Here is a 12,663-nt window from a genome sequence, read left to right as displayed (position 1 = left end):
GAGACAGAGCTTACTGGGTAGTAGGCTTCACTGTTTGTATAAAGTGCTGGCTGGCTTTCACTGGGGGACCCCTAAGTATCAGTTGCTAAGGTCTTTTCTCTTGGGTTAGTCGATTTCTCCAGAAAGAAATCCTCTGATTCCATGCTTGGGAATGGAGCAGAGGAAGGAGAGGGGAGGGCTCCCTGTTCAGTAAGTGGATTTGCCCGCCCTGTTTTCAGCACCAAGACCCTACCCTGCAGTGACTGCTGTCCCTGAGTCAGAGATGGGCTCAGCTCTCCTGTGAGTAAACCCCCAGGGTTCTGCCCAGGCCTGACTCTGCGGCATTTTCTGGAGGCTAGTGAGAAGCAGTTCAAGCACTGTGTCAATCTATATGATCATTTTTCAGCATTTGCAGTATGACACCAGGTCAGCTTTGAGAGGAAACCCGCAGCATGCCTCACAGTTGATTCCTAGGTTATTTCCTTCGCGCTCAGTACAGGCCCCTGAAGGCCTCTTCTCTAACATGTTGCAAATCAGGGTTTCTGTTCAGTGACACGTCCCTGGAGCACCCTTTGTCTTACTTGGTTATTTTTCATCAAGTCGTACTGTACCTTTTATTTTACAGTTACACAACTTGTTAAAGACATTTTCTGCCTTACCTGTTTCTGGGACTTATAAAGCCTTTGTCGGTCCACACAAGGCTTGGAAGTGGACTGCGTGATTCCCCTGGAGACTTAGCTTCCAATTTTTGTTTTATTTCGGTTTGCATTCAATGGTCAACTTGGAACAGGGGCTGCTATCCTGGGGTTAAAACGTTTGCTTCAGATACTCCACAAAATTCCTAAGCGCTCCAGGGCCTTAGGTGACGCTGGCGTGTGCTCTTACTTGCCATCACACGCCGTCTTCAGTATGTGTATCAGAAACACCTCTGTGTCAGAGCACCGGAGGTGTTTGTGGAAGTTGTTCTTACCAGGATCCTTTTGATATACTCCATCTTCAGTTGTTCAAACCGAGGCAGAAAAGGTTCCACGGTTTAGGAAAAACTGGCTTGACCTGATATGTTCATCTTATTAGGTAACTTATGAGATTAAGTACTTTTTGTAAGTTGCGCACAAGCAAAGGTAGCAATTGTTTTGAAAATTCAGTCATTCCATTGCACGTTCTCTTTGATCACTTCCACACATCTGAGTGCTCAGCATACTTACAGCGTAAACTGGACGTGGGAAATGCAGGCATGAGTATCACCCAGTCCCTGCCCTCCAGAACCTCAGAGTCTCCTGGGTTGTTCAGGTCATTTTCAGGTTTTTCTATGATATGGAGAATTTTTTAATGTAAATATCCTGACAAAACAGCCTTGAGGAAATCTTCATATTTAGATAGACATCTTAGTGTTTTAAGGGTTAGTGATGTGTTACAAACTAGTATTGACGCTGGGGTCCAGCTCATCGTGTTAACTTGTGGGGCATTATTTAACTTCAACATCTGTTCCCTTATCTTTGAAATGATGGGTTGGGGCAAGTTGATCTTTAAGCCCCTTCTCATTTTTCCATTGCTAATTGTACGAGTCCATGGTACACGGTGCCTTATAAGGAGAGGTTTAGGCAGTTGCTGCCCACATATTGCAATCAGATCTGTGAAATGGGTGCATGGTAGGGATGTTTGCAAACTACCCCTTGGGACTTTCTTCCAAGGGTTCTATCATGACATGCTCCCTGATTATCAGAACCTTCCATTTTCTACCTGCAGGCATCATCTGAGAGTCTAATAGCGTTAGTCATTACTATTTGGATGAATCAATAACTCAAAGTTATTTTATCAGAAGAGAAAGAATACTAGTGCTCCAGGAAGGAAATTTACAAAAGATGAAACATAATAGTCAGGCAGGGCATTAAGTGCACTATATTACTCATCTGTCTTTGGCCACTATTTTTGCTATAATTGGAAGACTAGTAACAGAAGACTTGACTAAAAGTACCTTTAACAGTAAGAAGTTTATTAACTCACAAGAGGCCCAGCAATGTCATTAAGACTCAGGTTCTTTCCATTTTATTCCTTCCTCCTCTGCATATTGTCTTTGTTCTCAGGCTCCTTCCCTCAGCCTCAGAATGGCTGCCGTGGTTTCAGGCAGCTCATGAAAAAAGGCACCTGAGCTGAATTCCTAGCGCTGAATCTCCTCCCAGGTGGCTTTTATTATGGAGGAAAATCTTTACCTGGGGCTCCCCAGCAAACTTTTCCTAGTCCCCTTGGCAGAGTGGGTCACACGCTGATGCCCCTTCCAGTCATCTGCAGGGGGACAGATAGGCTTCACCCCTGGGGGCAGGGGAGAGTGGGGTCGTTTACCTGAGCGGAGGAAAGGTGCACACCAGAACCGAATTAGGGCTCTTCCCGCAAACAGAGAGGGAGGTTGAGTTGGGCAGGGTGTTAGGTAGGCGCTCCCTAGAGTCTGGAGTATTCTGGCATTAGGGAAAAGATAAGTACAAATCTTTCTTTGTAACGCTTAGCTTTGAAGGACATGGGTTTCAAATAATTTTTGTGAATATATCTTACGAACAGTTGGTTTTCTAGATCCTTTTCTGGAAATGGTTAATGCTTTGTATACAAAAGGCAAGCGGGAATTCCCTGGCGGTCCAGTGGTTAGGACGCCATGCCTCCAGTGCAGGGGATATGGGTTTGATCCCTGGTTGGGGAACTAAGATCTCGCATACCGTGTGGTACAGTCAGAAAAAAGGGGGGGGGGCAAGTATTTATGGAGGACAGCGAGGGAACAGTTATGTATTTGTCAACTATAGTCTATAGATATGTGATGTCTCCAGAAGTACAGCATGTGCATTCGTTCATTTAGTCCTCACAACAGCCCTACGAGGCAGGTTCTTTTACTGTCCCTATTTTACACGTGAAGAAACTGAGGCTTAGTTAGGTTGAGTCACTTGCTCAAGGTCAGTAGTTAGTGGCAGAGCTGGTATTAGACCCCGATCTGTGTGTGGCTCTAAGGCATGTATTTGTTCTACCCTGCCTGTCCAGTTCTTTTCAACTTCCTTTTGATAATCAGTTTCATTTATCTCAAAGAATGTCACAAGACACATCTGTTTCACATCTATATTTGGTGATGTGAAATAAATACTGAAAATGTGTTTTGTGAACAATCAATGAGCATGTGGTAAAAACAGATGTTCTCTCTTAGTGATACTTGTGCTAGCTTGTCAGGTGTGAGTCCCCTAATGCCTGAAGGACCAGATTCAGATTCTAAAGGGCTACAGAGACCATGGAAAGTGTACTTCAGGACATAATAGCTTCCGAGAAATTAATATCTGTTCAGAGATAGGTCTCCTTGCTCTTCCATAACCCTCTTTTCCTGGACCCTCTTCCCACACCTTCACCAGTATGTTTTTATATTGGGATAAATTTCATGCAAGTAGAATTCAGGGGTAATTTCATCTCTAACTGAAACTAAAAGAATAGACCTAGGTCAAGCAATTAGTCTCTTGAAACATTTTCAGTAGTAAAGACTATTTGTATAATAAGTAGTTGGGGAAAATATATATGTACAGAGCAATTTTTCACTTGGTTATGGTAATTCTTTGTGACAACGCCAAAAAAAATGGAGGATGAGGGAAAGTGAGTGAGTGTCAAGATGTACAGTAAAAACAACTCCATTAAGGGACTTCCCTGGTGGTGCAGTGGTTAAGAATCCGCCTGCCAATGCTGGGGACACGGGTTCGAGCCCTGGTCTGGGAAGATCCCACATTCCGTGGAGCAACTAAGCCCGTGTGCCACAACTACTGAGCCTGTGTTCTAGAGCCTGTGAGCCACAACTACTGAAGCCCATGCACCTAGAGCCCGTGCTCAGCAACAAGAGAAGCCACAGCAACGAGAAGCCCACGCACCTCAATGAAGAGTAACCCCCGCTCGCCGCAACTAGAGAAAGCCTGCGCACAGCAACAGACTCAATGCAGACAAAAAAAAAACAGCTCGGTTTAATGTAGGTGTTATCGTTGATATTGTTTTAACTCTCGAACACCCCAAAGTAAATATCTTAGCGATGGCAGGTACATTTCCAAGTTGATCTTGGTTCACTGACCCCTCCTGAAGTCCTCAGTGGTCTTCTTGGCCCTCAAAGTGTTAAAGTCCTGAGGCACGTCCCACAGAGACCCAGGGTACCTACAGCTGCCAAGTCAACCTCGGAACCCAAGTTTAGAGAGCTGTGTTAGATGGAGCTAGATTCATCAGCAGATTCCTGAGCTCCAATTCTGGTGAGGATTCCTTTAGATCCATTCTTTCATCCACCCCTTCATCCAGCACCTACAGTCTGCCAAAGACTGTTCTAGGCATTTAACAAAGCCCCTGACCTGAGGGCCTTATTACATTCTAAGGGGGAAAGGGAGTGAGGACATTAGATAGTGGGAAGCAATTTGAAGAAACTAAATCCATCAGTAGGAAGAAGTTCCTTTTATCCCTCAGTGTTTTCTCAGTTACTTTCAGAAAATCGTTGCGTTCTCTTGCCATGAAGGACAATACTGTCTCACATGAAAGACCTTACTGGTGTTTTAACATTTACTGACCAATTCAGAGATTATTCTGTTATTTTTCTTTGTTGCTTTCTCTGTGCTCTGTCTTTTCCACTCGAACAGTTTATCAGTTATCTATTACTATGTAACAAACCACTTTAAAAGATAGTGGCTTAGAACCACCACCAGTTATTTGGCTCCCACTTCTGTGGGTTGGTTGGGCAGGTCTTCTGGTCTAGGGCAGTTCAGCTGACCTCTGCTGGCTCGCTCGTGCATCTGCAGTTGGCTGGACAGCCGGCAGGGGTCTCACTCATAGGCTGACAATTGGCAGGCAAGAGAGACACAGGACAACTGGGCTGTGTGTCTCCCATCAGCCAGCAGTAGCTTGGGCTTCTTCACATGGTGGTGGTGGCTCTGTGGGTTCCAAGATCAAGGAGACAGTGGAAGCTGCAAGGCCTGTTGAGGTCTAGGTATGGAACTTACACATGTTACTTCTGCCACATTCTGTGGATCAAAGCAAGTGATAAGACCAGCCCAGATTCAAGGGGTTAAGAAGCAGGTTCTGACTCTTGGCGGGAGGAGCTGCAGCATTATATTGTAAGGGTGTAGATGCAACAAGGGAAAGAATTTGTAACCATCTATCACACGGTGTAAACTCCTTCCCCCATGAATACACCCTAAGCCTCCTAATGGATGAGGTCTTATTGTTTAGGAAGTTACATAATTTAATTTCAGGATCTGTTCTGTTGGAAATGGCTGTTACCAAGGATCCATTAACTTACTAGAAAACACTTTTTTCATTGTTTTCCTGGAAGTAGAAAATAGTTAACTTTAACTTTTTATTTTGTAGAATCACATTTAACTTGCCGCTTTTTGAGATGAATATAGAGGGTTTCAGTTTGATTCAGTATTAACAGCGTGATCTGTTGTGTTACCCGTGACAGGAATGAGAGTATCACACACTGACTAAAGACAAACACACTGACTTTGACTGCTTGATTTACTTGACTGGTGACCTCGGTATATTTTCAAGTATATTTGTATAACAATATGTTCATGAGAATAATGATTAATATGTACTGAGTGCTGCCAGACGCCGCTTAAGTTATTTGTAGATATCATCTCATTTAATTCTCACAACCATCTTAAGACATATAATACTATTGTTAGTGCCATTTCAGAGATAAAGAAACTAATGCTTGGGGGTTTTAAAATACGCCTTCTGTAGAAGTTGGGGGGCCTGAACTCCACAGGATCCCACGTTACACACTAAAGGATGCAGGTTGTGGGACTCCTAGATGGGAGTGAGGATGTTTGGTTTTTTTTCCATTTTTTTCTTCTTTTTATTAGTAGACTTTATTTCTTAGAGCAGTGTTAGGTTTATAGAAAAATCTAACAAAGTAAAGAGAGGTCCTATGTATTCCTTCCTCTCCAAAGTTTCCCTGATTATTAACAACTTGCATTGTTGTGGTACATTTGTTACAGTTGATGAATTAATATAGAAAACATTATTATTAACTAAAGTCTGTGGTTTATGTTAAGGTTCACTCTTTGTGTTGTACATTTCTATGGGTTTCACCAAATGCATATGTCACGTATCCACCATTACAGATTCATACAGAACAGTTTCAAGGATGTTTATTTTAAACCACATACTTTGGCTCCTGAGCTTATGATTTCAAAGTTGAAAGCTTCAGCACAGTAGTAGACTATTCAAAGAGAGAATCCCTGGATTGGGAGAGAAGTCGACTTTGGGTTATATTAACTTTTCTTTACCCGTAAAACAGGCCTATTTTGTTGTTGCTGTTTACAATTCTGGAATCTCTGGGTTGGAAGGGACTTTAAGGGCTGTGAAGCACAGCCACCTGTCTGATATTTGAACCTTCGGCCTTCCCTCCTTCCCCAAGAGTCAGAGGACTCGCTCTGGCCCAGGCAACTTTGCCTCGCTGTCCCGGGTGGGACCCTGACAGCTCTCTTCCTTACTGCCGAGGGTGAGAAGAGGACCTCTTCTACTTTAGTCCATTTAGGGCTTTTCCGTATAGCTCTGCAGATTGTGGCTTTGGGGGTTACTTTAAATTTTAAAACAGGAAAAATGGTTACCTGATCTTAGATATCAAAGAAGCAATATTTTTATTGGTTATGGTAAGATTAGACTAACAGAATTATAGTATAAGTAGGTACGTGGAAGAATATTTGAAGTTTTTTTAAAGTACCTGTTTGTATAAAGTGACCAGTTCGAATTGATTGTATTTTCGAGTAGCACTGAATATGTTGGTTTCTTGTATCATTCTGAAAGTCATGATTTCAGTGGGTCTCGGGTTGACAGAAGTGCCCATGTTTGTCCTTGAGACTCCCAATTACAAGAGTTGAGGAATTCTGTGATAGGTATTAAGATAAGGGTAACTCCTGGGAAGGAATATTATATTGTTATAGAAATTTTAAAACAGATACAAAAGTAGACAGAACAATGTAATAAATCTCTGTGTACCAGCTTGAACAATTACCAAGTATACCCAATCTTGTTTTTTTTTGCGGTACGCGGGCCTCTCACTGTTGTGGCCTCTCCCGTTGCGGAGCACAGGCTCCGGACGCGCAGGCTCAGTGGCCATGGCTCACGGGCCCAGCCGCTCCACGGCATGTGGGATCTTCCTGGACCGGGGCACGAACCCGTGTCCCCTGCATCGGCAGACGGACTCTTAACCACTGCGCCACCAGGGAAGCCCCCCAATCTTGTTTTAAAGTCAATCCCAGGAAAAAAATAAAGTCAGTCCTGGACATACGGTTCCTAAGAAGGAACATATGTACCTGAAGACATTCAAAAGAGGGAACTCTTCGCTCTGGAACCTTAACAATATTCCCTTTAATCATTGCTTCTGTCCCTGCACCTAATGGGGCCACCAGTTTTTCCAAACCTCTAATTCGACTTCTCTTCTCCAGGGCCCAGTCATATATGCGCAGCTAGACCACTCTGGCGGACATCACAGCGACAAGATTAACAAGTCAGAGTCTGTGGTGTACGCGGACATCCGGAAAAATTGAGAAGACCCCAGTCATACCCTAAGCAAGAAACAAATCCAAACTGGACTCTCGTGCAGAAAGTGTAGCTCATAACCATGTGTGGCCTTGGAAACCTGGACACGGACAAGCACATGTTTATTCATAGAGGGAGAAAAAGAAGTGTATAAAGAATATGTATAAATATTCTATTTAATCTTCCTGATGCGAGGAGCCACTATTGCATGATGAAGAGATGGTATGATTCTACGTATACGTAAATTGTCTGTTTTTGTACTTCCCTTCAGGGTCATTTACAGTTGAGAAAATTCAGACACATTCCTATCACCATCATTTAGATGTGGTTTGCCTTAATGGAGATGGTAGCAGATCTTTTAGTATTCTAATAGACATGGCCTTTTCATGTAAGGGCTTAACCCGCCTTCGCGTTTATTGTACTTGGAGAGTGGAGATGCTATGATGGAAGCATGTTCAGGGTGGCCTTTAGCCCAGGGTGTACCACCTGTTTGGCGGTTGTTTTTAGAAAGCATCCATTTGCTATGCCACTCGGAGACAGCGTGAGAGATTTTGTTGCTATTTTGCTCTCTAAAATACAGGGCAGTTTTTAGCTTTCAGTGTTGTGTAGACTATAACGTCACACCCTGTAAGCATATTGTCTCAATTTGTGGATTCATCATAGCAAGATTAGCAAAGGATCAGTGCCGGAAGTCACTTCCTTCCAGGTACTTTTAGATCAATACCATAATCAATATATAATTGAAGTAGAGAACCCAGGCCTGGCTTGAGGAGTACTGTACCATTGGGAGAGCAAAAGTGTGTTACATTCTTTGCTGAAGTCCTTCGTACTTGTAATAAGAGTCCCCATATACCTGAAGGAGCTGAGTTTCATTTCCTTTTAAGTAGGCAGAAATGGAATAATGAGACTGCCAGTCTCCAGTATCGCAGAGTGCTTTCTAGAGAATCTTCTATATGAAGCTTCAGTCATGCTTCCAGCAGGGGCAGCATCAGTCATGACTTCTGTAATAGATTCATGACGCCTCCGAGGCCTTTGAGGCTAAAAAGGGTCTAGAGTTTTAAAATCAGCAAACAAGGTTAGTACTTCTACGTTGGGAATCTCTTCTGTTTCTGGTTTTTTGTTCTTTTGATAAACAGTGAGATGAGGAGAAATCTAGACAATTTGGGCATCCTTCTCAATTTATTTTCTCCCATTGACCACCGCCCCCAACACCCCATCTCAAACCTATGTGTTTTTTTAACTCAGACTGAAAAGCATGGTGAAAATCATTAAACACTTATATTGTCATTCCCCCATTTTCTGGATTTTTTTTTTTAAATAATTTTTTTCGTTTAAAATTGAAAGCCCACAGTTAGAGGAAGAATACTGACAATAGGGTCCCAGGATGTGTTCAGGTAAGTAGGGATGACAGGTAATGTCAGTTTTTCTCTCATTTACTTTGAGGACCCCTAAGAGGTGCCATCTCCCCCCACCCCGCCCCATCTTGTCGTCTTTGTGAGGGGGTTTGAAGGCTGAGTTTTAAGGAAACAAGGATTTAGATTTAAAGGTGTGCACGAAGTGGTTACATAGAGAAAGGGTGTGTGAGCTACAAAACGAACTCTGCCCCATACGTGTGGTCTTTTATTTGCTGAGGGACTATTTGTTGTTATTCACATGATGCTCCAACTTACATTCCGTTGATATGTACGTGAGCGGGGAGCGGGCTGCGTCATCACACATACCGGCCATCTCCGAAGCTGGTGCGTCTGGCGTGTGTTGCGGCGTGGGAAGAAAACCTGCCGGCTCTGCTGCGTCTGCCTGTTCTGTGCTCACAGGTCCCGCGCAGGACACAGGGACGCGGAGCGCTCTATCCGAGACAGTTCTGCAAAGTGGTCGACTTTGCCTTGCGCCCTGGGGCTTCTCTGCCTCCACGGTGAAAACTCCAGGAACCTTTAGGAGACATTTTTGTGTGTTGGGAAGGCGGGGGTTGGTGTTGGGATGTCACCCTTCAGGCTGATGCCAGGATGACGATACTCTTGGTGAGCCCTCCCACTGTGAGAATTGTACAGCCATCCGGGACTTCAGGGGGAAAGAAGACAGGTTGTGGTGAGACCAAGTGTGTGCACTGATATGTGTAACTTCCTTACCGTCGTTTTTGGCAGAGGAAGGGGGATCCTCCTTAACCTTTCGCAGAGGTCCAGTGAATCTACTATACGTACTTCCTCACACCTCCTGATAGCAAGAGCCCTGATTTCTCTGCATGTTTGTGAAGCTGCCACCCAGAGCACCAGCCCTCACTTTCGCTAACCACAGCCGTGGGCCTTCCCTCCCCTGCCTCCCCGTGGCCTCCTCTGCGGGGCAAGGGTGGTCAGCTGCCAGCTTCTTACTCTGGGTCTGTGACTGATTTGTCTGAGAGAAGCCGCTGACACCGGGGTGGAGCACCTCAGTGTTGGGGCTTTTTCCAAACCTCCTCACACCAACTCCTGTGGATCTTTTGACCCTTTCTCCTGTGTCCCAGCATCCTCGTCCCTGGACACAGATGACAACAGCAGGGTTGCTTCCAAATGGCAGGGCTGTCCTTTCCATGTCTGATTATTGGCAGAATGAGACCTCTTAAAACTACACATGATTTTTCTAAGGGGGCACCTAAAGGATTACTTGAGATTAAAATTTCAATCTATCTGTAGTTTTTCAATGGAAATGTATTCAGCTAGGTTAAAAAAAAAAAAAACATCAAGTTCATTAATTTTTCTTTTTCAATTGTTGTATTTTTGTGAATATTTTAATACATCTTTTTCAATTACTGGACTGTGTTGTGTGCTCATTTTTAATCAAGTGAAGAAGATATCAAAGCCCTTTCTTTAATTTACCCTGCTCCAGCCACACAGGCTTCTCATTCTTCAGAAACACCACACTTGTGCCTGCCTCACGTCCTTTGCTCCTGCCGTTCCCTCGGCCTGGAACACACATTCTGCACATTTGTATGGTTTGCTCCCTCACTTCCTTTAAGTGTCTACCCACATGTCACCTTCTCAGAGAGACCTTCCGTGATATGTGAAAGAGCAACTTCACCCATCCCTGGCTCTTCCTAAACCCCTTAACCTGGCTCTTTTTTCTCCCTGTCGAACTATATATGTGCTTGTCTGTTTTCCCTACTAGAACATAAGCACTGAGACGCCAGACCTGTGCTGTTTTGTTCACTGATCCATCTTTAGAACAGTGCCTGGCAATTAGCAGTTGTTCAATAAATGTTGACTAGATGGCCGATGGATAGGTGGATTTATCTGTCAACAAATCTATATTTGAGAACTATTCTATGTCAGGCACTGTGCTAAGCATAAGGAAGACACAGCTCCTCAAGGAGTTTGCCACACTAGAAGTGAGAGAAGGTGGCATAACCGTGATAATAGCTACTAAGTACTTGCTGTGTGCCAGACACTTTGCATTTCTTATTCTGTAAAGCGCTATGAGTTAATGCTAGTTGTACTAATCTTAAACCCACTTTTAGAAAGACAGTGTCAGTAAATCACAGCAGTATTTTTTTGGATATGTCTTCTAGAGTAGTAGAAACAAAATAAAAAATAAACATACGGGACCTAATTAAACTTATAAGCTTTTGCACAAGAAAGGAAACCATAAACAAAACAAAAAGACCACCTACAGAATGGGAGAAAGTAATTGCAAACAATGCGACTGACGAGGACTTAATTTCCAAAATATATAAACAGCTCATTCAGCTCAATATCAAAAAACAAACCAATCAAAAAATGGGCAGAAGACATAAATAGACATTTCTCCAAAGAAGACATACAGATGTCTAACAGGCACATGAAATGATGCTCCACATCGCTAATTATTAGAGAAATGCAAATCAAAACTACAATGAGGTATCACCTCACACCAGTCAGAATGGCCATCATTAAAAAGTCTACGAATAATGCTAGAGAGGATGTGGAGAAAAGGGAACCCTCCTACACTATTGGTGGGAATGTAAATTGGTGCAGCCACTATGCAGAACCATATGGGTGGTCCTTAAAAACTAAAAGTAGAGTTGCCATGTGATCTAGCAATCCCACTCCTGGGCATATATCTGTAAAAGATGAAAACTAATTTGAAAAGATACATGCACCTCCATGTTCACTGCAGCATTATTTCAGTAGCCAAGACATGGAAGCAACCTAAATTCCATTGACAGATGAATGGAAAAAGAAGATGTGGAATGGGCTTCCCTGGTGGCGCAGTGGTTGAGAGTCCACCTGCCGATGCAGGGGACACGGGTTCGTGCCCCAGTCCGGGAAGATCCCACATGCCGTGGAGCGGCTAGGCCTGTGAGCCATGGCCGCTGAGCCTGCGTGTCCAGAGCCTGTGCTCCACAACGGGAGAGGCCACAACAGTGAAAGGCCCGTGTACCGCAGGAAAAAAAAAAGATGTGGAACAAATATACAATGGAATATGACTCAGCCATAAAAAGGAATGCAACAACATGGATGGACCTAGAGATTATCATACTAAGTGAAATAAGTCAGAGAAAGACAAATATATGATATCACTTATATGTGGAATCTAAAAATGATACAAATGAACCTATTTACAAAACAGAAATAGACTCAGACATAGAAAACAAACTTATGGTTACCAAAGAGGAAAGGTGAAGAGAGGGATTAATTAGGAGTTTTGGATTAATATTATATATAAAATAGATAACGAAGACCTACTGTATAGCACAGGGAGTTATAGTCAACATCTTGTAACAACCTATAATGGAGAAGAATCTGAAAAAGAATATACATATCTATATAACTGAATCACTTTGCTTTATACCTGAAACTAAATACAACATTGTAAATTGACTATACTTCAATAAAAATAATTTTTTTTAATTAAAAAGGAAGAAAGGCAAGGACTTCCCTGGTCCGGGAAGATCCCACATGCTGCGGAGCAACTAAGCCCATGTGCCACAACTACTGAGCCTGTGCTCTAGAGCCCACGAGCCACAACTACTGAGCCCGCATGCTGCAACTACTGAAGCCCCCACTCCTAGAGCCTGTGCTCCGCAACAAGAGAAGCCACTGCAATGAGAAGCCTGCACAACGCAACAAAGAGTAACTCCCACTCGCCACAATTAGAGAAAGCCCGCACGCAGAAACGAAGACCCAACACAGCCAAAAA

At 43.4% G+C, this 12,663-nt stretch overlaps 1 protein-coding gene across 1 annotated transcript in view; it reads left to right on the top strand.

Annotated features, from left to right (window-relative positions):
• MPZL1 (myelin protein zero like 1) overlaps positions 1-10,302 on the top strand; it is a 61,468-nt gene extending 51,166 nt beyond the window's left edge. Inside the window, exon 6 of the mRNA XM_030875565.2 lies at positions 7,422-10,302. Within this exon, the coding sequence (XP_030731425.1) occupies positions 7,422-7,523 (102 nt within the window). The 3' untranslated portion in view covers positions 7,524-10,302. The remainder of the gene's footprint in view (positions 1-7,421) is intronic.
• Positions 10,303-12,663: the final 2,361 nt, after the last annotated feature.

This window comes from Globicephala melas, chromosome 1 (genome assembly GCF_963455315.2).
Source record: "Globicephala melas chromosome 1, mGloMel1.2, whole genome shotgun sequence".
Taxonomy (NCBI): Eukaryota; Metazoa; Chordata; class Mammalia; order Artiodactyla; family Delphinidae; genus Globicephala; species Globicephala melas.
The sequence above is the reverse complement of the archived record's forward strand: the minus strand, read 5'-3'. Positions and strand labels throughout refer to the sequence as shown.